We start from the raw sequence: 27,701 nt of genomic DNA on the forward strand, positions 1-27,701 counted from the left end.
CAGAGAGAAAATGTGCAAGAAGAGCATGACACTACAGGAGAAAGACATGATGAAGCCTCTACACAGGGTAATGCAGAACCACATCAAATTCAAGAGAATGTTCCTCTCGAGGTGTCAGCTGAAGAAGGTTTGAGAAGATCCACTAGAGAGCACCAGTCTTCCAAGAAATACTCTAGTAATGAATATGTGTTACTTTCTAATGGGGGAGAGCCAGAAAGTTATCAGGAGGTTCTGCTTCATGATCAGAAAAATGAGTGATTAAAAGCTATGCAAGAAGAGATGAAATCTTTGCATAAGAACAACACCTATGATCTAGTAGAGTTGCCTAAGGGCAAGAGAGTACTTAAGAACAAATGGGTGCTTGGACTAAAAGTTGAACCACATAGCTTGCAGCCAAGATACAAGGCAAGGTTGGTTGTGAAGGGGTTTGGTCAGAAGAAAGGTATTGATTTTGAAGAAATCTTTTTATCTGTGGTTAAAATGTCTTCAATCCGAGTTGTGTTAGGATTGGCAGCCAGTATGAATCTGGAGATTGAACAACTTGATGTGAAGACGGCTTTCCTCCATGGTGACCTTGGAGAGGAAATATACATGGAGCAGCCAGAAGGATTTACAGCTAAATGTAAAAAAAATCTTGTATGTCGATTGAAGAAAAGCTTGTATAGTCTCAAGCAGGCACCGAGACAATGGTACAAGAAATTTGATTTCTTCATGGTTAAGCATGGGTATACCAGAACAACTTCTGATCATTGCATGTTTATAAAGAAATTCTCTTATGGGGAATTATTATTCTCTTGCTCTATGTGGACGACATGTTGACTGCAAGTCGTGACACGAAAAAAATTAAGAAGTTAAAAAAGGAGTTGAGCAAATCCTTTGAAATGAATGATTTGGGACCTGCAAATCAAATCCTCCGTATGAAAATCTCTCGTGACAGAAAGAATGGAAGATTATGGTTATCACAGGAAAGTTACTTCGAGAAGGTATTACACATGTTCAATATGGACAAGGCAACACCAGTTAGCTCTCCACTTGCAAGTCATTTGAAATTGAGTTCAAAACAAAGTCCTTCAAGTGAGAATGAAAATGAAGAAATGAAGAATGTACCTTATGCATCAGCTGTGGGTAGCTTGAGGTATGCTATGGTATGCACAAGGCCAAACATTGCTCATTCTATTGGATTTGTCAGTAGATTCCTTTCTAATCTTGGAAAAGAACACTGGGCAGCAGTGAAGTGGATTCTCAGGTACCTCAGAGGGAGTTCTAAGATGTGTTTATCTTTTGGCACCAGCAAACCTAAGCTTGTTAGGTTCACAGATGCAGATATGACTGGTGATGTAGACTCTATAAAGTCTACCTCTGTGTATTTGATCACTTTTTCAGGGGGAGCAGTTTCATGGCAGTCTAGACTAAAGAAATATGTTGCTCTACCTACCAGAGAGGCTGAGTACATAGCCATCACTGAAGCTAGTAAGGAGTTACTATGGATGAAGGAGTTCTTACAAGAACTGGAGTTAGAGCAAGAGAAGTATATACTGTATTGTGACAGTCAGAGTGCTATCCATCTCAATAAGAAGCTAACTTTTCACTCAAGATCCAAACATATTGAAGTGAGGTATCATTAGATTCGAGATGCACTGGAGATGAAGAAGTTACAGCTTGAGAAAATCCATACTAATGAGAATGGTTCAGATATGATGACAAAGTCATTGTCTATGGAGAAACTACAAGTATATAGAAGTGAAGTGGGCTTGGTGAAGTCCCTCTTGTAGTCGGGAGGGGGAGATTTGTTGGGTTTTTCCTCAACTTTGAGGGACTTGCCCATTAGTAGCCCACTAAAGCCCAAACCAATTAAACCCATTTGATGGCCCCAAAAATAATACAAAAACTGATCCATACATAAATACAGCAGGGAAAGACGGGATTCATTATTCTAAGAATAGGCAGCCTCAGTTTTCTTGAAAAACAGAGAGTTACGAGAGAGAGAGAGAGAGAAACTTCGGCATTTCAGCTTCTTCTTGCCAAAGGATGGAGGCCCGTTTGTGGTCCGATTTAACTGAAATTTCAGTAGGTTATTCTTGGCAAAGATAGCTACATTTTGACCAGAGCTGATCATCCAAATTCCTCCCCATTTCTCTGGGCTCTACACACTAGTTTAGTGAGATTTTCTCCTTATTGTGTGTGTATCTAATTTAGTTTGATGTTGTTGTTGATATCTAAGAATATATATGTATTCTTGATGTATTGGTAGCCTCTAGAGTTTCTTTGGAGAAGGTTAACTGTGTATCTCATTATTTTATAGTGGAAGGTTTTTACTGGACTAGGTCCCGGGGTTTTTCCTTCACGCCAAAGGGTTTCCCTAGTGAACAAATCTTTGTGTTCTTATCGTTCAATTTCTGCCAGTGTGTGTGAGTTAATATTTGGAGCCGAGGTTATTATTTTACTGCCATTTTATTCTGCATAATGGGGATTGTGAAATTGTTTTCGCTACTTAGTTTATCATTATGGTTCAATCCCCAACAAAACCAGAACTTCATGATCCACACAATGTTACTTCTGAATTCTGTAGGGTTTTGATCTCCTACATAAGAAATATGCTAAAGGAAGAGGGATGCCGATACATGGAATTGAAGAAAAGAAGGGGTAGTTATATGTTGTGATTCAAACCGTAGTATTGTTGCTCCCATATTTCTCAGCCCATTAAAATATGTTATGGAAATGCGACTTTATAAGTGGCATTCTGCCTGATGATGACACCTGGCTCTATTCCTACCGTTGGATGAAGGGTTACATTTTCTGGTGATATATAAGGGACTTGACGCTTCGTTTGGCAAAGAGACTGTTCATTTTGTCTGACTTTTCGAGTGAGGTTCGAGAGAGTTCTTCTGTTCTATCGAGATAGGGTTTTCTGTTTCCTATTTTCTTGTAATCGATCTTCTAATTCGATCAGTAGTTTTGAAGGCTTTTAACCACTGAGTACTTGTATATTATTGAGTGATACTTAAAGTCCTCATGTGTTGAGGTTAGGGATTTGGTCTGTTGATTCGTTGAGGGTCTGAGGTAGATTTGTGGTTCCTTTGAAGAGATAAGTCTCTTTTCTGTGTACTGTTGTAGTGGTTGAATTTTTAACCTTCGATTGCCTATTTTTGGGGCTTTAGTGCAACCGAGCAATATCCACTTTCGAATGGATACTCAACAGGGGATTAGGTGCTTAGTCAGTGAACCTATGAGGCTTTGGCCTAAAAATCTTGTTGTTTTCTTTAATTACTTTCTGCAAGTTTAATTTTTTTTAATTTTTGATCGATTGAATCTTGCAAATTATTGTGTGGGTTTTTGGCCCCCTTCATTATAGCTGGTGGAGCTCCACTGCCTAGCATATGTTGAGAATTGAAAACCATATTTCTATTCTATTGAGAGCAATTAATTCGTAGAAATGAAAAATATACACCAAAGAATACGCACGATTAGGCTCAACAACTTAACAAGATAGATTGATTGAGAGAACTTGTAGGTTGAATGTCACATATTCCAATAATGAATTAATTGAAGATTGTCGATTGGAGAGAATATAGTTCTCCAAGAATATGTGGATTTCACTTTGCCCTTGTCTCTAAACATATTGATAAATTTATGGGGATTATATTGTAATAAATTGATAAATTTAGCTATCATCTCTCACATAATTATCCTCGATGGGTGTCTGAGTCCAAGAACATCGCCTTGTCTGAACAATGTGGTTGTCGTGATTGAGGATGTCAACAGGTTTCTATTAGAGACAATGTCTGAGGTTATAATCCTCAAGATCCAGATTATGATCCTCCAGGTTTCAACTTAAGTTTTAAATTTTAGAAACTTAAAATTGATTTTAATTTTCAGTTTTTCTTTATTTTAATATTCATATTTAATAGAAAATTAAAATTCATAATTATATATTTTAGCTTACACTTTAATTGAATTTATTCTCATCAGTGTGGAGGTTTAAGATGTACACTATAAAAAATAAAAAAATAAAATAAAATAAAATAATAATAATAATAATAATGATAAGAGATTTTATAATTTGGACACAACTTGAGATACTTAAATACAAAAATACTCCATTTATATTTTATATTATATTTCTATAGTTTTGACAATTTGATGAGATGCTTGTTCTTTATCTCCCTATGATCATGCTCATAGAAGGAGAACTAATTGTGAGTTATATGAATTTTATTTTGGAATCGTGCAGTGTCCAACATACCCGCACGTAGGGAAGGTAACACGACTTTAGAACAGCGTCCTTGACGTGACTTCCTAAAGCTTAATTTTCTAACCCTCCTCTTATAGTTGTATTATTATTGAATTATATTACTTATGTTTATGTTTAAATTAGTTATGTTAATTGATAATTTATCTATACAAAAATCATCCTTTTTTTCCAACAATCTAAAATCGTATTGACGTGACTTCCTAAAGCTTAATTTTCACCCTTCTCTTATAGTTGTATTATTTTTGAATTATATTACTTATGTTTATGTTTAAATTAGTTATGTTAATTGATAATTTATCTATACACAAATCATCCTTTTTTTTCAACAATCTAAAATCGTGTTGAGAGTGTTTGTGCATATAGTGTATGATATTCAAAGTGTAGGAAATATAACTTATGTATTAGCGTTGATGCTCCGAATATGGGGCAATTGAAGATAGTTCGATATTGGACACCTATTTAGTGATTGAACTGATATCGGATTCTATGATAAAGATTTTCACAATAGCCAACAACCCCATTTATTTCCTTGCTTGGCAGAACAAGCCCCAGCATGTAAACATTGTACCTGGTTTGTATTATGTTTCATTGATTACTTGCTTGCCTTACTAGTAAATTCTTTATATAGGAAGGATTTACATTTTGATTTGGTTTTCCAGGAAAGTTTAATTTATGTTATTAGATAGAAAACTTACCACGTTAACAATTAAAAGGGCTAAGTGACAAAATGACACAATTTACCAAGGAAAACATTGTGACATTTTCAGTTAAATAATGTTCAGAGAACAAGTAGATTAGAGAAGTCATTGACAATTTCTTAATGGTTAAAATATTTTCTCTATCACTTTAAATTTGAAATGGTTGTCAGCTAGATCTATTATAATTATTTGTACTATTTCAAAAATGAGAATTCATTTTGGTGGCAATGAAAGTTAAGTTAGATTCAGATGTTGAATTGTCAATTGTTTTTGGTTTACGTGAAAATTTAGGTTCTTTTGGAGTTTATACGCATGGATAAATATTTCTTTGGGTTCAGAAAGTTTTGACTGATTGAAAATGCTTTAAGTTCATTGTAGGCATATAATGGTGATTGATACTAATCTGTCTTTCTAAAATGATAAACGAATGTGGATTTGTATGCTTCTCTATATGTGTGCTATATGTTTGTTGTTTGAAGAAATATATATAGATACTAATAGTACAAGGGACTAGTGTTTACCTCTTTTTAGGACAAATATGGATAAGTAGTAATATTTAAATTTGACACTAACAGGTTAAAATTTCTAAGAAGACAATTAATCTGAATTATAAATTACTGTTGCAGCTTGAGGAAATAAGAACTGTATTCAAATAGTTATTGTTTCTCAAGATAAGAAACTATGAAAGTTTATTCATAGAAAAAGGAGGAATAATATTTATCTTATATTAAATATGTTATCTACTTGTACTATGTTATTGTATGTTTCTATAATGTGCAAGTCAAATTGAAATATTTTATTACCTTTGTTATGACCAATTCATGAATAACTTGGGTATTCATGATTTTTTCTTCTCGAAAATGTGAACTCCACTTTCCACAAGTAATGTGAGATTTTATCAGTACGCTGACCTCTCTTAAAACTTATTTTATTTATGTGAATGTTTTATTAGTTTCACTCCAATTAATTGCTTTAGACATCACGTAAAAAGACCATTGGATTTAGTGAAGTGGGGTACCTCATAAATACGATAGCATGACAATTAACATCAGTTTGTTGATCTCGATGATGGTAATTAATAATTTGATATGGTCACCTACATATATGATTGTACTAGGAATGAATATAGTCGATAATCTCATAAAAGAGCTCATGAGTTTACATGGATTTTTATGCGGTGTCAAAATTAGTTTTGAATTAGTTCACAATGAAAATGAAGGAAATGATGCAGAGAATTTTAAAGGAAAAATTCAGTGCGATGAAATATAATTACAATGCATTTTATTCTATCTGCTTAGACATATTGGTGATTATATATGTTGTGAGAAAGAAAATGACGTACATTAACTCATGATAGAACTACATGGAAAAAGGTAAACTCTACAAAGTAACATCCTCTCAGTTAGTCAGATATCTTTAAAATGAGGGGGTGTTTTTAGATAGATACACCTTATATTTTATTATTATTCTTAGTGGTAAAATTGATGTTCTGAGTAAGTGTTAAGATTAAATTTGAAGATTGTAATGAAATAAAAGGGTTGAACGGATGCATATGTTCAAATGTGTTACTAAAAGTCAAAATTAGAAAGTTCATATATTTATCCTATGTGATATTAATACTTAAAAAAATTCTTAGATAACTTTGCAGATATGCAAGAAGAGAATAAGAGTTTGTAAATATTGATGGTACCAACTTATTTGTCCTAGTTGAACGTGAAATAAAGTATAGTCCATAATGGGTATACATAAATCATTGAGGGGATGGGTTAAGCCCACAACCTCTGAAAGTAACTCGACCTTTGTGACTGGAGATCCTATAAGGAAGGTTCAACATGATAAAAACAACCCGTACTACGTGACTTATAATAGCGCTATATTATATGTGTTCATTCATATGATGATATAGTGCTAATAGATGTGATGTTAAGAAGGGTTTAACCCTGAATAAGGATCGAGACGAGAATTCTCGCGAGGTGTAGGTCACGCACACCATTGGGGGACTTATTTATACAAGAGTTGTCACGAGGCCATGACTACAGGATTGGGCTATTCCTTAGAGACTCTTACTAGAATCAAGATTAGAATGCATGATTATTAAGAGCGTTACCCGCTATGAACTAGAGCCTAAATCGATACTCTGTGTGGAACAATTGAAGTTTGGCAAAAAATACATAATTCAAGACTTAGTCCATTATAGCTCCTCTAAATGAAAATTGTTATTATTAAGCGAGGTTCAAATTCAAAAAGACACATACACCTATTAGACAGTATAGCATTGCAACTATATATTATATTTATTTATTTATTTTGAAAGTTTAAAACTTGTGGAGGATTATTGTAATTTAAGTTTTAAAATTTCAAAACTTAAAATTGATTTTAATTTTAAGTTTCTCTTTATTTTAATATTCACATTTAATAGAAAATTTAAATTCATAATTATATATTATAACTTACACTTTAAAAGATTTTATTCTCATCATTGTGGTGGTTTAAGATGTACATTATAAAAAGGAGGAGATTTTATAATTTGGACACGACATGAAAACACAACTTGAGATACTTGAATACAAAAATACTCCATATATATTTTATATTATATTTCTATAGTTTTGACATTTAATGAGAGGCTCGTTCTTTATCTCCCTATGGTCGTGCCTATAGAAGGAGAATCGGCTAGCTATGAACTACATGAATTTTATCTTGGAGCCATGTAGTGCCGAAAGTACTTGCATTTAGGAAAGGCAGTATTACTATAAGATAGCGTCCTTGACATTACTCTGTAAGGATTACTTTTCTAATCCTCCTCTTATGTTTGTATTATTATTGAATTATATTACTTATGTTTATGTTTAAAAATAGTTATGCTAATTGATAATTTATCTATATACAAATCACTCATTTTTCTCAACACTAGAAGTATCTGGAGGATCAACTGGGGAGTTTCTTATCCATCAGGACCTCTCAGTGTTTTCCTAGGGTCTGTCTGGATCAGTTGCAGAGTTTTTCAGCAGATTTCATCGAGGATGGTCTTGTTCGACTTACAAATGTGAGGATTGAAAGAAGGGCTTGAATCCCCTCCAGTGTTGATTTGGCTGCCTTTTTCAAAATGTTGTATGTTAAAATTTTGTATCTTTCTTGCTGTGAGATCTGCTGCTGTTCATTTCATGCTTGGCAATATTATTACACACGATATTGTGACAATTAATAAAGGGAAGTAGTGTGTGATGATTATGCTCACTGTGCCATTAAACACCAAAATTATTAACTAACTTTATATAAACAATCGATAAAAGATGGTAGGTTAAACTTCTTGTGTTCATACATATTGAAATTCGAAAGCTCTAAAACATTCATAAACCAGAAGGTCCATTTTTCAAGTACTAACAAATCAAAGCTCAAATCTAAATTACATTCTGAAAATAGGCAACAAAAATGGATGAACTATTACAGAAAGCGGTTACACTGCCTATGATCATGTAGTTGATAAAGATTGGCAGGGATAATGGAGAAGGAAACAAATTTTAGTTCCTTTGGTTGATCAACGGCTGTGAATATGGTGGTGGGGTAGACTGACGTTGGCTGGTGGAGGTGGCAGAGGAGCGGTGGCATTAAGCAGTTGAGGTGGTGGCGATGGTGGCAATTGGGTTGGGCATTGATAACACTTGGTAAAAAGTCCAAACGTGTCAATTTGGTGTATGAAGTTTGTCATGCTAGCCCAACCACCAAATCCAAAACCAACAATTAGCACCCAAACTACCACAAATATATTGATTATGTAAGTGCCAACCCATTTTCCAAAGTACTTTGATGGCTGCTCCACTGCATTCTGTGTTAAAAAATAATTCACCTGGTTATTAGAAATTTGTATAACTAATCATATTATAATTTAATAAAAAAAAAAAAAAAGGGTTTTGATCAACTTATAGACAACAACAAGTCGACTGTGCCAAGTTAACATCTTTATTTTCAGTCAAAGTAGATCCGATATTCTGAATCTAAGCATTCAGAATTCTGAGAAATGCACCCTGGAATTTTCTATTATGGGTACCCTCTGTGTTTGGAGTCTTCCAGTTGGAAGCATTAGGGACAAATTACTTAATTATTGAATTCTGTCATTTGATTTTTATATTTCTTTTTCTTTTTTCCTAAATGATCGGAAGATAAACATTTCACGTACCTCTCGAGCCGCGGGTGATCTGAAGGTGAACATATGAGCCAAAGCTGGAATAATGTAGACGGTGAAGCTAACAAGAAGCGATCCGACGGTGGAGTTAATAGGACCAAAGAATGGAAAAACAATTGCCAAAAACCATATGGGTATTACCACCGGCAACCTTGCGGCCGCCCGCTTGCATAAACTCTTGCACTCGTGCATTCCGATTGCCTTCTCCCACACGAAATACAATGGCGTGCATGCAAATCCAAACGTTATAAACTGTATCAATTGTGACGAGCAAAGTAATTGTTAATCACACATATTTATAGTTCTAGATCAATGACTAAAGTGCAATATTTTAATTACATAGCTAGATCATGTCGTGATTGCATTGGTATCGATTTTCATTTTAGGGTGTGTTCTCAATGAAATTTGAAGTCACCTACATGAATTTATGGTATTGATTATTTTTCACAACCTTTTCTCAGATAAATTTGAAATCTGCTAGAAGAATATAATGCTGTCAAATGGGTTGAACTAGTTATGGACGGTGACCTTGCCAACTTCGGCACTGTTACTAAACTCCTATTTAGTTTAGATTAAAATCAAAAAATTTAGTCAAGTTTGATAAAAGTGGATGAAACGTGTGGTTGAAAAATTGATAAAAGTTGTAACTCCTATGAAATATACGTGATTGAAAATTAATTCGAAGAAAAAAGAATGACAATAAAAACAAGTGAATCTTTTTACAAATAAGTGAATGCATGCCTGATGGATGAGCATCAAAATGACAGCCATGTCCCTGAAAGGGGACCTTGGAAGAAGAGAAAATGCGTTGGAGTGATTGAGAAGGGCATCTCCAAATGCCCAGTACACTGCTGCTGCTGATGGAAGCGTCAATGTCAATACATAAAGGGTCGCCAGTAAGTATATGGCTTTGAACTTCTGTGGCTTCCACATTGCATGCATAATCTCACTGTCATCGAACACTTTTAACGTTAATCGGGATTAGATAGAATTGAGCAGTATTAAAGAACACAAAATAATAAGATTTTAACGCCTTTTCTTCGAGAATGGGTCGAGCAAGGTGGAACCCACTACTCAATTGTCTCGTAAGGCAAGTTGAACTTCAAAAGTGAATGGTGAAAGAATCCAGTCTTTCTATACTTCCAAAAGCACAAAAAAGGGTTTCCAAGAAAGTGAACTTTCCTTCCCCCTAGCACGCCTGGGAAGGGCATTATTGGGAGAATAAATATTTTCTAGACAAATATAAGATTGGTCAGCAAATCACATGGTCAGATCATGTCCAGATTACCTAGGTTAAGTCACTTTCAAAATGACTATTCTGCCATTGTGTAAAAAACCCCAAAACTTGAAGGTCGAGGAATATGTGTGAAATATAACGTAAAAGACACGAATATAATAATTAAGGATGTCTTACACAGTAACAGCATGTCCCCCGAATGTGTATAGAATGTTTGTGGCTCCTGTGAAGTACAACACCAATTTGGTTGGACCCGAGTGCTTCACACCCTCTACCTGTTAGATAAGAAATAAATCATATACAATTATTTAATTAAAAGTGTGCTGAATTATAATTAATTACATCTTTTATTTGGAATCTTCCAAGATGAACTTCAATAGATCACAGGACAAAGAAATCTAAGCACTAGTAAAGATAACAGATATGTCTAAAAAGTATAAATACTTTTTTACCAGTATGTGAATTTTGTTGAATAACCCGTATAAAAACTTAAATATTAGAGAAATAACATGTTTATTGATTTTAAATTGGTTTTAAAACACATCCACTCGTGTATATGTATATAAAAGTTTAATGCATCAGAGAGGGGACAATCTTGTTTATTTATATTATACTTTCAAATGACATCGTGAACTCCTCTCAAGTACGAGCTAACTTCATGCTTTGGTTTTGTTAAAATCATATTTTTAGTATATTTTGATAAAGATTGATGAAATATATATGGTTGAAAAATTTATAAAATTTGTGGATCTATGAAATGTGTGGTTAAACTTTGATTCAAATTTTTATCAACTTTTTAAGCTAAATCGAACGAAAGCTCAGTCTAATGTGGTAAACATATGTGAGATTTTCTAGAGTATATTTCATGAGGTAAATGTACTAATGAAAATATGTAATGAATCATGAGTACCTGGCCATGGACAAGTGAAGCAATGGTGAGGTACCAAGCAGTATAAGTGGTCATTAACAAGCCAAGAAATGACCAGATTCGATAGTTGTGGAAAGAAGGTATGAACACTGTGGTGGCACAACAAGCTCCGAATATGTAAGTCCATGTTCTTTTGTCCAGATTATCATTTATGTAATATATATTACTGCATCCCATTAAATTTTGCAGAAAATGGTCAGTGACTAATTCATTTTTTATGTTAAAAAAATCAGTAAAAATCAGTGTATATAAAGCTAGAAGATACCTCGCACAAGCTATGAGTTGAATCACAGATCCAAACATAAGAAATGTGCAATTAAATGCCAAACCCACGTTCCTCCAGTGTTTCCCAAGCAGCCCATCAAGAACTTCAAACCACTGTAATTAAATTTTTATTAAAAAAATGGACATCCATGTGAGAAAATGGATATACACAATTGTCGGATTTCAAGTATATATTATTTGTATTAATTAAGAAAAGAGAAACAATAAGTTTACCTGAATAACATGATTTCTGAAATCAACTTTTTCTCTTTCTTTTCTGGTTCTGTACTCTACGTAGAGAATGCTAATGAGATAAGCTGTCCAACTGCCCAGTAAACCATAGAAAAGCTGAAAGAGAATCCCAGAAAGCATTCCCAGTTGAGAAAATGAATATGGCAAGGTAAGAAGAACTTGAGCCACCTGAACCACAGAAAAAATAAAATAAAATAAAATTCGTGAAGTCGTTGGAGATACGAATCAGTAGGTGCACATGGACGGACGAACATTTCGACTACGTCGTGCTGTGATATCAGCAATTTGGATATATAAAAACTGACCTGATTTGAAGCACAGCTAAACCAAGCATCATAAACTGAGCCACCATGCCAGAAAAACTTGGATACTTTTGACTTGATATCTCTAGGTTTACCTTCAGTCTCCATTTCTACATAGTTTCCTACGATCACTGTCTCCACAACCTTGTCCGAGGATTCCATTTTCCTCCCTCTCTCTCTCTCTCTCTCTCTCTCTTTCAATAAATGTCTCTCTCTGTTGTAGTGTATACTGATCAGTATCAGTGGAATGAGGTTTTCTTGTAGATGTGGAAGTATATGTATATTTATCTACACACATAGAAGTGAAATGACATTGTTTGAGGTTAAGGGTGGGTGTGGTGGGGTTTTTTGAAGTGTGGGAAAGCCTGGGTTTGAAAGGTATGGTAGAGGAGAGATTCGCAATCCAACACTGTGAGCTTTGACGGAAACAGCCTGTTTTACTTGCCTAAATTTTGTTTCCTTATCAATTAAATTAATTAAACATATGTAATTAATCTTGTTTTTTATTGAAATAACTATAGAAGCGTGAGAGGGGTGTCCGCACGAGTGAGTTTTCGCTACTTCCAATACGAGTGGATTAGCATTGATTTTCTTACTCTCATTTTTTCATATTTTTATCTGGTAAAACATGGCATGGACTCAGCACTCATTGAACATTATAAAATGTACAAGTATTTCATCATTTATTTTTATTTTTATTTTTCGAGGTCGGATGTCCCTAATCAGCATACAACTATCCGTGGTACTACGCTCTCCAAGTATGCTTTGATTTTCCTTTCTTCTACTCTCTCTTCACCATTCCTACCGGAAAGGTTATCGGAAGGTTCTAACTATTCCTCTTACTATAGGACGTTCACCTAAGCAAAGTGATACAAAAAGAACTATAATCAATTTTTGATTCCATCTATAAGAAAAGATCCTATGAAAAGAGATGTAACTCACGTTCTTTCAAAATCGCTAGTCAATCCAATTTTTAATAAGAACAGTTAACAATATTAATCCCTTGGGGGCTTTCTTGTGTAAATACCATTGAAAATACAATTGTGTGTGGTAACTTAGAATAACTTCAATTCAGCTACCAAAATTTATCGCGTGAAGTGATTGTGAAAGCGTGCAAAGTTTTTATCTATTCTTTTTCCTGTATTTAATTGCTCAACCAGCTGCTTTTAGCTAAGAAGTGTTGGATTTTTATTTTAATTTTTTTTTCAAAAGGCAACTTTTGCCTGCATAGTGATTAAAATAAGTTGAAGAAAAGAAGCCTAATAGAAACTTCTACCATGCATGGATAGTCTTGCTTTGAGGAGCAATGCTTTACAATTTGATTTGATGATTAAGTAAAGCACTTGGAACAAACTTGAGGTGGTTTATATGAAAATATTCCAATGTATTTTGTTTGTCGTTAAGTTAGATTTAGACTCGAAAGAAGAGTTATTTCACGAGCTACGATTTAGAGAGAAGGGGATTACGTTTGGAGAGGAGATAATTAAAGGATTAATAAAAAAAAGAGTGAATGGTGGGGAATTATGAAAAAGTAGACCAAATGATTGCAGCCAAACGGGCGTGGTCGCTTTATATGAAGAAAAAAGCTGCTTTTATCACATGAGGTAATTAGGAGCAAAGCCCAAATATCTAGAAGTCTCTTAGTCACATGAACTTATTTGTAGGAAATATATATTAAACGTGCCTTAGGAGACATCATTTCCATTCTTTATTTCTTAAATTCTTGCACTCCAAACGAAAAAAAGGAAAAAAAAAATTACAATCTGTAACTCTTATTAGATTTTCCATTTTAACTGGATTTCTAGTAATTTTATTTTAGTCAAACTCCGATAAAAGCGAAATATTTATTAATATCAAAAAATAAAGTAGAACGTCCAACCAATACTTCAAACACCGTACACTCGTCAATCACCTGAGGAAAGATATTTGTTGGCTCATCGTCTCTTAGATATCACGCTCCTACTTATAAGTTAATTTGTTAAACTCAACATATCAAATTGTTTCTCTCAGATCGTATATTCTTCAATGTCGCCCTAAACTTTTCTTTTGAACCTCTACTGAATCGAAAATGTCAGCTAGAGTGATCGTTGGTTATCCTTAAAGTCGTCGTGATAATATATTATGAGTATATCCACTCCTAATTAATTAATAAATAAGATCAATAATTACCATTAGAGAGTGGAATTGAAATTGTTGTGTAAAGGACATATTTTCAGTGTTTGATGGGAATTATTGGAGGGGTCATCCATCACAGAGAGTGGGACAAAAAACATTCCCCCTGAAAAGTTTGTCTCCGTTTGACTGTATGTACCCCGTTCGGTCACCGGTCACCCCTAGTTTAAGGTTGCACGAGCTGGTTTTTCATATATTTTTCAAATATATATTCAACCTTCCATTAGGCCTTGTAGGTTCGATTTGCGTGACGTTTGAAATGTTCGAATAATTTTTTGAAATGTTCGAATAATTTTTTGAAATATTTGTCTAGTTGAAGAACTCTTTAAAAAAATTGAATTAAAATGGCACCCTAAAAAAAATCTTCTACAAATAGAAGCAAAAATAGCAGTCTTGTCAAACGAGTCCACGAGATAACTAATTCTAAGGTGTCTAGTGATATGTCCTAATTTGTGTAAAAAATGACGTGCGTAAAATTTATATCACATAGTTTAAAACGCTTACATTGGACCGTCTAGACTCGAAAGCTCAAGTCCCAACCCTAAATTGTATGGGGCCATTTGGATTTGGTAGGTTGGTACATGCCGAGTTTGAAGTCCTCTTTTTATTTTATTTTTGAATCATATTATGAGTACTGAATTTTTTGACAGAAAAATCTTACAGACAACATGTGGCGATACATCATTGGAAGATGGAAAAAAAAAAAAAAACAGTCCATTTACATTTTGCCACATCAACGTCAATACAAGTTCTATTAAATTTTTTCTGTACTTATGGCTTATTGTTTATCTTTATTATTTGAAAAGTAACCATAAATAAAAATGAAAATTTTGGAGTTGTGGATAGAATGAGCATGCCAGGAGATTGGGTGCTATAATTGATGGCAAGTCAACCTATGATTATCAATAGTTCAGCTTAAATTATGCTTAAGTTCACTATTAATGATGTGAAAGCAGCACAAAAGTATAACCCAAAATCCATCTAATTTTTTTCAGTAACAGGTTTTGGAAAAGCATTTTCTATTTTGCATGCTCAATAAACACAAAGTAACACAATAAAATTAATTCAAAGAGAGTAAAGAGAGAAAAAAAAATTTAATTTTTAAAGCTTGTCGCAAACATGTTTCATTGTACATTTCTAGTTATTTATTTGATAATAAAGAATTATTTTAAAGAAAGTGTCATATGAGATGAAATGACGCAACAATTCTCTTGGAGACGATATCCCTAAAAATTTGAACTTTTATATGAGTTAGTTCAACATGATCAAAATATTCAAGGAGTACTGAGTCGTTCGTGTCTATTTATGAAAATTGTGCATTTGTTGAAATTTTTTGAAAAAAAAAAATCTTGCTTAAACATGAATTAACGTGTTGGAGACACAAAATAATCAACACAAGATATGGTCTAAAAGTTGGGCTGCCCTTAATTATTTGTGGGTTAGGAATCATAAATGGAGAAACATTATCATGCTGAATAATTTCCTGGTATCTGTGGTAGGAGACCTAATTAGTTCTAAAAGGAAATTGACTTTAGCCAATTCAAGTGGAAGAAGACTCCACTTTGAAATTCTAAAATGTAAAAGGAAATTAACAATCATTTTTTTATGGATGGTAACATCATCAATCCACCAGTATTGGTTGAGCTTCGTTTGAATATGGGCCACGGCTATAGTCTAACGTTGAATAGGGCTATAAGCAAAAATCGTCAACTAGGAAAATCGAACCGAAATCACATTTTAGAAATCGTCGGTTTGACGCCACGTGGATCCGGTCAACGAAATGGTTTTGATCCAAACCAAACCAGTCAAAATGGTTTGGTTTATGTTTGAGAATTTTAATTGCGATTTAAAACCAAACTGGACCGGCGAAAAATATATAAAAATAAAAAAATGAAGAAATGAATTTTTTTGGAAATTCATTCAAATATGTAAAATTCAATAGTTTTGTTATTTGTGGGTATTTTTGTTAATTTCTAATTTTCTAATACAGATATATTATTATTATTATTATTATTATTATTATTATTATTATTATCCAATAATCCTAATATATATCTAATAATCTCAAGACTAACATAATCTATCAAAAGCTCTTTTTCTCTTCAGAATTTAGTTAAACTACAGTCGACACTCAACACAGTTTTGAGCCATCGGCACCACATACTTCTTTTTCACATTTTCACGCCTTTTCAAAGTTAAATTGAAGTCTATTATATCAAATCGGAGACAAAGAGATCATAAACATTCGGTGATAATATTTGCTACAAATAAAGTTTCAGATCAATAAATTTTTTTGGAACAAACTAAGATAAGAATATGAAATTAAATGCATTTCGTAACATCATACAAATGTAAATTTGTGTAATTGTTATGTTTAGATATTATAAACAATTGTTTTATTATTGTGGTTGGTTATTCTCTTTGTCTAATCAGTATCTTTTTTCAGGTATGATGATCACGATATCTTATTGGACATCATTATATTTTTTGGCACTTATGTCTAATTTAATAGATTTGTATTGTAACGTTATTATATCGTCATTAGCCTAAAAAAGATGAACAAAAATGAAAAAAAAAACTATGTTTTAGTTTATTGTAATTTTTCTTTGATTTGGTTGATATTTAGATTTATAGTAGATATATTTATCTTCTGTTTGAGCCATATTTTTCATATCATCATAACAAGAAAATTGATCGTTGGAAAGGAGGTTGGATCCCACACATGAAACAGCAGGTCAACAAAGGCGGCTGGACTTGTGGGATAATTGTCCAAATTTTCATTTTTTTGTTCCAAAAATTTGGTTCAAACAAGGATTAAGTTTGTTTTAGATTTATTGCTAGTAAGATATAAATATATATTGAATTCAATGAATTAATGATATAAAAGTAGGAAAAAAAATATGATGAAACCGGTGGTTTAAAATCGGACCAAACGGTTAGGTTTAGGTTTGAGTTTTTTTTCAAACCGTTCAAAATGGTTTGGTTTAGGTTTGAGTTTTTTTTTCAAACCGGATTAATCGATTTGATTTGAAAATCTATCAAAAATCGAGCCGCTTACACCCCTAATGTTGAAGGATAATTTATGCAATTACAAATATGTGCAACTTTATTGAAAGTAAAAAATACTGTGTAAAAATTAAAAAGTAATACAATGTCATTTTTTTTATAAACATTGTGTCACTTTAAAAAAAAAAACAAAAAAAGAAGGTGACATTGTATCACCTTTTTTATAAAAAGTGATACATTGTCACTTTTAATAGTTTAGTATCACTTTTTTATTAAAAAATGACATTTTATGTCATTTTTATTAGATGTTTGTCACTACCAAAAAAGTGATAGATATTTCAAAATGATAATTGAAAAAAGTGACAAATACTAAAAAAATATGACAACAATTAAAAAAAGTGGTAATTACCAAAAAAAAAGTGACAAAATTTAAAAAAGTAACAAATTTTAAAAAATGACACAAATTAAAAAATATATATATATAGATTCAAAAAAAGTAACAGAAAAATAAAAAATAAAAATGTGACAAACACTCAAAAAGTGACTTGAACTCAAAAAAAAAAATGTCAAACGCTCAAAAATGTATGAAACTAACATGCTACGTAAATTCATTTAAATTTGACACCTCAATGAAGCTAGCATGTTGCTTAACCAATATTCAGGTGATTTGCTAGCTAATTAATCATTTATATTAAACTTGAATTTGACACTTCAACGCATCACCATCTATCTGATTATATAAGGGGCAAAAAAAAAAAAAACAATTATTGAACATAATTTATCCAAAGTCGCAGAGTTACAAAGTGAAGCTGAAAATTGACATCATATATTTAAAGTTGGCACTTCAATGCAACACAATATATTTGATTATCTAAGGGCAAATTTTTTTTTTAAAAAAAATTATTGAATATTATTCACCCAAATTCGCTGAGATACGAGGTGAAGTTGAAAATTGAATCCTAAGCGCCAAAAATAGATAAGGTTTCACCAAATGATTTTACCCTTTTGACCCCGAAGAATTTTATATGTAATGACTTAAAATTCAAATCTTCATCTTGAAGGAAGTATTTTTCAACTTCTTCGTGTCTTGGGCCGTATGTGGCCTAATTTTCCCTTTTCTTCAATTTTAAATGGATCACTTTGGGTTTGGATTCTATTGATAATCCGTATCAGTGGGCCACAGGCTATCCAAGTCCATTTTAAGTCACTTGTTTGGTTTGAGTTTTATAGGCCGGATATAGGCTAATGCTAAATGGGTTAATCTGGGTTTCGATTCCATGGGTCATTTCTGAAGGACACAGGCAGTCCATGTCCAGTTTAAGTCACCTGAGTTTCAGTTGTATCTGGGCCAGTACTTTAGCGATTTAACCCCAAGAGAGGTCTAATCTAAATGAAGACCGAAGATAATATCTTAGGGAAAAATTCATAGTTCGGGTACACCAATTCACAAATCAGGTACATAGTTCAAAAAATCATGAAGAAAAAGTTCTCAGATTAAAAAAAATGCTCTCTACGAGTTAAAACAAACGCCAAGAGCTTGATACACTCGGATTGACACATATTTCCAAGAATTTTTTTTTCTTAAATGTCCTTATGAACCCATATTGTATATCAAATCTAATTCACATGGAAATATAATTATTATAAATTTGTATGTGAATGATTTGATTTTTATAGAAAATGATCGAAGTATGTTTGCAGAATATAGGGAGGCCATGACAAGCAACTTTGAAATGACTAATATGGGACTTATGTCTTATTTTCTTGGACTAGAAGTGATGCAAACTAATGGGGGAATATTTATCTCGCAAAAGAAATATGCATCAGATATTCTTAAGCGATTCAAGATGGAATCATTTAGTCCTATCAAAATTCCTTCAAGAAAGATTTCTTTTGGATTAAAATGGCAATGGTAAATCATCCAACTTATTTTTGAAGTCTAGTAGGTAGTCTATGTTATTAGACCTCTACTAGACCTGATATCACATTTGGAGTTGGTGTTATTAGCCAGTTTATGGAAACACCTAGCCAATCTCATTTGCAAGCTGCAAAGCGAATCATACGATACATAAAAGGTGCTCAAAGTCAAGGTATCTTTTATTCATCTCTTGATAACTGCAACCTTGTTGGGTACACAGATAGTGATCTTGAAGAAAGGAAGAATATGTCTGGCTACGTATTTTACATGGGTTCAAGAGCAATTTCTTGGTCATCAAAGAAGCAACAAGTTGTTGCTCTTTCCACTACCAAAGCAGAGTATATTGCAACTACCTCAACTACATGTTAGGTTGTTTGGTTGCGAAGATTGCTGGAAGAATTAAATCAGAAACAAATAATTCTTACGAATTTTTTTTTTTTTTTTTTTTTTTTTTTTTTTTTTTTTTTTAAAAAATTCAAATTTCATTACATTAGCGAGCTTGTCAAAGAACATGAAATAGCTATTGAATTCTGTAAATCTGAAGATAAATTGGTTGACATTTTTACAAAGCCATTGAAAGATGAATTTTTTTGCAAGTTGAAGAACATGTTTGGAATAATTAGTTTTGAGAGTTTGAGTTCAAAGGAGGTTGTTACAAATTAATATGTTTCTACTGTTTTTTATCATCAGTTCATCAATAAGAAATCTTCTTCTTCTCCTCTTTCTCTGTTTCCATTTTTTTTTTTTTACAGATCCTGTGTTGGGAAATTATTCTGAATTTAATTTCCAGCACAACGACACTTCTCTTCTCTGGCGACTTCTCTCTACTGCTGCTTGGCACCACTATGGTTAGGTGGTTTTCTGATCTATGGTTGGATGATTATTGTGGGTGTGGTTGTGTTGGAAGAAATGGTGGTGGAATTTAGCAGACAGTGGTGGTAGTTGGTTGGAGTTGCAGATGGAGGCAGTGGATCGTTGTTGGAGCAGACAGTTGTGGGGGTGGCATCGACGATGTGTGTGGTGGTGTTGCTGCTGACAGTGATGGTGAGTTGGTGTTGGTGTTGGTAGCCAAAAGAAATGGTGGACTTTAGCAGGCGATATTGGTGGTCGTATAGAGTTGCAGGTGAAGGTACTGGTCAAAGTTGTGGGTGGTTGTTGGAGCAGGAAGTTGTGGGGATGACAACTATTATGTATGTGGTGGTGGTGAGATGATGATATTGTTGGCAGTGATGGTGAGTTGGCGAAGGTGGTAACGATGGTGGCAGTGTGTGACAAAGACTGTTTGTGATCCATTATCTGGGTGTTAGTGACCGATAGATAATTTGTGACCTAAAAGAAAGTATAATTGTGGCTAAATTTGAAATTATGACTAGAATTTGGTAAGTTGAGACCAAATAATTCGATAATTTTGATTGATACATAATTTATGACCAAATACTTCAATAATTTGTTATTGTGAAATAAGTTATGCTTTATAAAATTTGTGACCTGTGAAAACTATAATTATTTTATTGTGATCGATGAATAAATTGTGATCTATAAAAAATTAATTTGTAATCGTGAAATAATTTTTGACCTGTAAATTTTTTTATTTGTGATAAATTAATTTGATAATTTGTAATTAAAATATAGAATTATGATCTTAATATATTCAACTAATAAAATATATTTTTATTTATTATTTTATAAGTAAGATTTAATTAATATCCAATTTTTGAATTTTTAAACCTCGTTTCTTAATTTTAAAATAGGTCATACTTAACTTATTATATATAAAATTTTCTCATATCTTATTTAAGTGGGTTGCCAAAGTTCAAGTAAATATATTTGATCCATTAAAAAGATAGAAGCCATTTTATGATTATCTCTTCTCCTTTTTTTTTTTTTTTCACTCAATTAAAATTTGTAATGTAATTATCTCATTTAAAAGTTTAAACGATTGAACATCATTTATTCACTCTCAATCTTACGTTCTAACATGTCCATCTTTAAATGATTTGTATAATCGTGAGCAAGTTATTTAAAATTTATTTAATCCTTGAAAAACAAAGTATAAAATACAAAACTTTGAAGAGGGACTTACAATCTGACTTGTAGTCAAAGAAAATAAAAATTAGTTAAGCTTTTGATCGATAGTTGAAGAAAAAAAGAAAACATATAAACCATTCGAGCTTCTTTGCTTTCCAATTTCCCCAAATTACTCTTTTTGGATTGCTTGGAGATGCCCAATCCCATATTTGATTGTGATTTGAGTTTTCTTCATGACAGATATTTGCAACTATGTCATCCCCGTAAAGGTCTGAAAATTGAATAATTTTTGCAAAAAATATTTACGAAAGATTGTCGTGTTTCTCCTAATCAACTAAAACTGAACGTGTCAAGGACATGGAATCACGTGTCATATGTTGCATAACTTTATACATACAACAACTTAATGGTCTTTTAGCTACATAACACTAATAGGAAAAAGTATCTTATTATTAGCACAATATAATCTTAATTTAATAAAACATTAATGTGGCTTTTTCTTGCCCTGACTTTACCAAAATTTACATAGTTTACATCAATTCTACATGAATAATACTATTTGCAGTAAAAACTACCGACAGTCGCCCTATGTGGCGTATACTTGACAGTTTTTCATTTGATGTATAATTCAAAAAATAACTACCATATTTATGTATCAAATACTAAATTGCCGAGTATATGTCACATAGGGTGACTACTGACAGTCTTCACCACGAATAGCATCACTCATTCTACATAGTTTGAATTTAAAAACAGTAAAGGTTTGGGTAACAAAATTAACATTTCAAGATAGAATCTCGTAACTCGTTATGGTATGAAAGTCCGAAAAGTTTAAGAGAGTAATGTGATTGGGAAATTGAATTTCAAGATTAGCACACCTCATTATTTGGAAAGGATGTTCAAGTAATGATATTTTAAGAAAAGAAATTCCGTTACTGTAATCTCTCTATTTTATGTCATTATTATGTACAAATAGCATTACTCGTTTAAAAAAAATATGATACACTGCTTAAATATGAAAACAAATTTATCAATGATGAAATATAGTGAAATGCTACAAAAGCTATATAATTAATATTAAGTTTTTTTAAAGTAAATTTTTAATTCGTCATTGTTACCGTTGGTATCAATTATTCAATTTACATCCTATTGTAAGCCGGGACACAAAATAAAGGGCAATATTTTGCACGAAAGTTGAATTTTCTACCAAAAGAGATGAGAAAAATGAGTGCACTTTGTTGAAAACATTTCACATGGATAAAAGTGAATAAGTGAATACTTTTCTTAAAAATAATTTGTTGGCAAAAGAAATTTTATCATTTTCTTCTTGTAAAGTAGGTTTGAATAATTTGAATATTGTCCAGTCGTGTAATGTGGGTTTCACATTATGATGAAGATCTGGTAAATTGAAGTAATAGGGTCCACTCATAAAACTTTTAATAATAAAAAATTATTTTTAAACATGTTTGAATAATTAAAAAATAATAATAATATTCAACACCATTAATATCAAGTACCACGTTAATTGCTACTACATAATATTAAATAATAAGTAATGTTATTCAACATCATTAGTGTTCGGCAAAAATCTATGTGGCATCTGCATGACATTAAATAATATATTCACTGAAATCCAATGTAACATGATTTATGAACCTATCAAGTATGACCATCTCGACTGGTATTTTAAGAGCATTTCCAAAATAGTCTGTATTTTAATTTTTTAATAAAGAGTGTGTTTGACTCTTCAAATTTAAAGAGTCTAACTTACCCTATATTCTTAATAAACAATAATTGCATTTAATAAATTACAAGTTTCAATTTTTTACTTTTTAAACTTTTTAAATCATCTTTAAATTGATTGACCATTAACATATAAAAAACTTTGTTAAATATATTTATTGTTTAAGTGAATAAAAATTTTCAACTCTCTAAATTTATATATACTTTCTATAATGCATAAATTATATTTAAATTGATTGACTATTGACATTTAAAAATTTATGTTAAATAAAGTATGAGGAAAAATCAATATATTTTTTTGAAAAAAGCAAAATGAAGGGTTAAAATAGAGATCATTATTGGAGTGCATAAAACTTTTGACTTTCTAAATTTAAAAATACTCTCTATGATGCATAAAATAATCTACGTAAACTCTTGTTTGGTGGGAATTAAAATCAATTTTTTAGTAAATTTTGATAAAAGATAATGAAATATGTGGTTAAAAAATTTTGGGACTCATGAAATATATGATTAAAATTAATCGCTGATTTTAACTTAAATTAAAATCTAAATTTTAATTAGTATCAAAGAGATGCTAGATAAAAAAATCTTTTAGAATTACTCTTACGAAACTTTTATATAAATAGTATAAGCAAAAGCAGAAAAAGGCATCAAATCGGCCCTACGACTTGGAAGAAGTTTAATATTGAATGAAATTCAATAATTATACCTAAGTTAGATAGTTTCATTATTGTGCACCAATAAACTCACGTGGCATTTATTTTACAATTCATTAGGTCAAAATTATTGCCACAATAGAAGCACAAAACAGGGGTCCTGGAAAGGAGCGAGGGGAATCCAAAGAATTTGGTTGCAACTTGCAATTATGTGCAATCATAAGTGTTCTTTTTAATTTTAAGTAATTATTCACCACCATAATTTTTGGTGTCAAAAATTTACGTGGCTATTTATGCAAGCAGGGTCCCTCAGATTTGTTCATTTGTAACTTGAATCTAATTAAGACACTCGATTATCAAGAAAGAAAAGTATAGACGCTGAAGATATTTCAATACTCAAGTAGAATGAGAATTGAATTAGCAGTGAAACAATACCTCTTTATCTAATTGGTGGCGTTTAACGTTCCTGCTACTCCAACGGACGTGTATCATCCTAAAAAATGAGGACGGGGATTTCTTCTCCATTTTACCTCTGACGTGAGAATCAGTATATGGTATTAGGAAAAACAAAAAACGGAATTCGAATGACTAAAGAGCTCTCTCTCATACCTGTTTTGCCTTCGGAGTATTTATAGACGCTGAAAGCCGAATGACTGCCGAGATGTAGTGGTGGTGCCACGTGTCTCACGTAGCCTTCCCCACTACCCCACATTCTAAGTGGGGGGGTTTTAATTTTTTGTCAGGAGGTTGTGCTCGTGATAGCCGTCACGTGAACCTTATCAATTTATCAATGATTTTGTGGCTAAGTGTTGGGGTGGCAGTGTAAGTAGGGATGTCAACGAGTTGAGCCGATCTGACTCGTGAGCCGAAATTTTCGGTTCGGACTCAGCTCGAGCCTTTTTAAGGCGGACTTTTTTTAGCTCAAGCCGGGCCGAGCAAAAGCTCGACCAGAAAATTAAAGCTCAACCTGAGTTTTCATCTCGGGCTTTAATGAGTCTAGCTGGGCCGAGCTTGTTTTCTGGAATTTTTTTCTCATCTCTTTGCTGCCTGTTAACAGGCAGCAAATTTTCTTTGTTTTTTTTTTTTTAACAGGCCGGCTCGGCTCAAGCCAATTTCCCAAAATGAGGCTCGGTGCCTCCTAACCTCGAGCCGATGAACTCGATTGTCATCCCTATGTGTAAGTAATTTCATGCCAGTTGATGGCCACGCACAGAGGTAGTGCCCTCATGGGGTCGATGGGCTCGCGTAGAGATAGAGCGCTCATGGGGAGTCAACGGCCTCGCGTAGAGGTAGAGTGCTCATGAAGGATCGACGGTCTTGCATCAGTGTGTAATGCCTTACCTTGCTCGTCATCGCAGACGGTTGTCTACGCCATCCAATATTAAGAATGATTATTTGAGAGGGAACAAATTGACGAAACTTGATTAAGTTTTCAAAATTTCATATCTTTTTGGTCCTACATGGTCTTCTACTATTATAAAAGACGAGAGGATGAGGCTCAGTGAAGGAGGACATAAATGTTCAGTAGGTCCTATAAAGAGTCTAACACGACATTAATTATTCGAGGTCGAGAGTACTTGTAGGTATCGCTAAACTTGATTGTATGGTTGTGAATTTGGTTATGGACTTCTCAATTTGTCTTTATGTCGAGATGTGTGTTTTGTATCAAATGTGCACTTGATATGATAAAGTATATGAAATGTAATTTCGTAGGTTGAATGAAGAAGAACTTGAGGCGAATTCACGATCGGACTAAAAAAAATTTCAAGCCGAACTATATGTAAAAAACTAAAATAAAATTTGTGAAAATTACAGGAAAACATGAATTTAAAACGTGTACAAAAATCAGGTGATAAATTTATATTTCAATAATAATAATATTATTATTATTAAATTAATTTATATATTCACACTCTACCCCATCTACCACATTCAAATCCTAAATTATTTTCTCCATCTTCTTCCCCTCCCTTCTCTCTTCCGCTCCCATCTTTCTCTACCCTCTCTTCACACATGGACGGTCGTCGTCATTGGAGATAACTATGGGGATTGTCACTGTTAGCAATAACGTGACGTTCACAACAAATGCCTCCGAGCGTTGCTGTTCGTTAAAATCCTGCAAGCGTACGGGTTCGTTGTACAAGTAATAATTGTGATGAAAGAGTTGTCGTCCTACAGGGAATAAGGTCTAATTCCAGTGTATTCGATATAATTAAATTCGTGAAATTAATTAAAAGTTGACGTTTGTTTGAATAGCTAATTAAGTTTTATAACTAAAAATTTGCAAAATTTATGAGAATTTGTTTTAGAGTTTAAATGAGTGAATGTATTGGATTTCCGACGCCACTGATCAACTCTTAGTTCTAATTCTCGACCTATGACAATTATTTCAACTCATGTAATTGTGACGATCGATAATTCCACAGATATTTATTATTCTTTCCCAAGATATAATAAACCTGTGATTACCACGAAACGATCATATTCCTAGTCCGAATTCATATGACAAACACACATTGATGTATAGGATTATCACACATGATCGCACACGTCACAAATATTATTCCTAACATTCATTGTTCATGCGTTCCAATAACAGTGTTCTACCTACCGTGAGTTTTCCAACACTATGAATAAGTAACTTATTGTCCTAATGGTGCGCAAACATTAAAACAATATAGATATGTATATTAAAGAAACCACAACACAAGAAATAAAATAAAAACATAAGGTCTTAAATTAAAAACTAGGAGTCAAAAAGTTTTGTCATCCATTCAATACAAAGATGTCTAACCTAGCATATTAATATATGAAAAATAGGAAAAATAAAGGAACGACATCACCCGAATCATTAAAGTATGAAAAGAATCTGAAATCCTCCACTTTATGCCTTCAATTCCGGATCCAAGTGATGGAGCCTTCTTCTTCAATGTATATCCCACTATCTTTTTCCTCTTTGTCGGCTTCCAAGATGATAAAAATTAGGTTCCCAATGTTTTTGTCGACTTTTGGTATAAATATCGTGTAAAGAATTGTAAACCAAGACTTTCCAAAACAAAATAAGGAAACATAATTTTTTTGTCAGAATTGAACCATGCGTACGCATAGTACATTTTGGTGCGTACACATAGTATCATCAATTTACCATGAGTTTTCCAACACTACGAATAAATAAATTATTGTCCTAATGGTGCGCAAACATTAAAACAATATAGATATGCATATTAAAGAAACCACAACACAAGAATTAAAATAAAAACATAAGGTCTTGAATTAACACCTAGGAGTCAAAAAGTTTTGTCATCCATCCAATACAAAGATGTCTAGCCTAGCATATTAATATATGAAAAATAGGAAAAATAAAGGAACGACACCACCCGAATCATTAAAGTATAAAAAAAATCTGAAATCTTTCACTTTATGCCTTCAATTCCGGATCCAAGTGATGGAGCCTTCTTCTTCAATGTATATCCCGCTGTTCTTTTCCTCTTTGTCGGCTTCCAAGATGATAAAAATTTGGTTCCCCATGTGTTTTGTCGACTTTTGGTATAAATATCGTGCAAAGAATTGTAAATCAAGACTTTCCAAAACAAAATAAGAAAACAGAATTTTTTGTCGGAATTGAACCATGCGTACACATAGTACATTTTGGTGCGTACGCATAGTATCATCAATTTAGCTTCGGAAGTCAAATTTTCCAATCGTGCATACGCACAACCTGTAAGCCTGTGCGTACGCATAGTTCAACTATTTTAGGGGCCAATTTGCAATTTGCTCCCTAAACTTTTTGAAGTGTGTTTTGGTCATTTCCCAAAATTTCTTGTCCCATTAGCTTCTCTTCAACTCCAATTGACTCTTGGTGTTCTCAACTCATCGTTCTTTGATCCAATTCAACTTTTGGATTATTGCATTCTAGTCCCCAAACTTTGCCTTGATGTAATTGAGTCATTTTTCATGCTTATTTTCTTTATTCTCGTATCTGATCTTCCATTAATTGTAACCTACACACAATATATAAATAGGATTAAGCCATATTCCATCAAATTCTTTAACAAATACTCA

At 32.7% G+C, this 27,701-nt stretch overlaps 1 protein-coding gene across 1 annotated transcript; it reads right to left on the reverse strand.

The window, feature by feature from the left end:
* Positions 1–8,247: 8,247 nt before the first annotated feature.
* LOC111374882 (auxin transporter-like protein 5) lies at positions 8,248–12,444 on the reverse strand. The gene is made up of 8 exons (XM_022997641.1): positions 12,120–12,444; positions 11,797–11,982; positions 11,564–11,676; positions 11,281–11,464; positions 10,548–10,645; positions 9,875–10,082; positions 9,128–9,385; positions 8,248–8,776 (listed from the first exon to the last, which is right to left on the reverse strand). The coding sequence occupies exons 1-8, from the start codon at positions 12,276–12,278 to the stop codon at positions 8,489–8,491; spliced, it is 1,494 nt and encodes a 497-aa protein (XP_022853409.1). The 5' UTR covers positions 12,279–12,444; the 3' UTR covers positions 8,248–8,488.
* Positions 12,445–27,701: the final 15,257 nt, after the last annotated feature.

The sequence above is a fragment of the Olea europaea genome, unplaced genomic scaffold, assembly GCF_002742605.1.
Source record: "Olea europaea var. sylvestris unplaced genomic scaffold, O_europaea_v1 scaffold1302, whole genome shotgun sequence".
Taxonomy (NCBI): Eukaryota; Viridiplantae; Streptophyta; class Magnoliopsida; order Lamiales; family Oleaceae; genus Olea; species Olea europaea.

What these genes read in the sequence shown, in the direction of transcription:
- LOC111374882 (XM_022997641.1), bottom strand. Translation starts at nt 12,278, where the DNA reads ATGGAATCCTCGGACAAGGTTGTGGAGACAGTGATCGTAGGAAACTAT. An exon ending in CTTCACTTGTCCATGGCCAG is followed by an intron (nt 10,646 to 11,280) that starts GTACTCATGATT and finishes CTTATCTAACAG; the next exon opens with GTAGAGGGTGTGAAGCACTC. An exon ending in GATCACCCGCGGCTCGAGAG is followed by an intron (nt 8,777 to 9,127) that starts GTACGTGAAATG and finishes TTTTTAACACAG; the next exon opens with AATGCAGTGGAGCAGCCATC.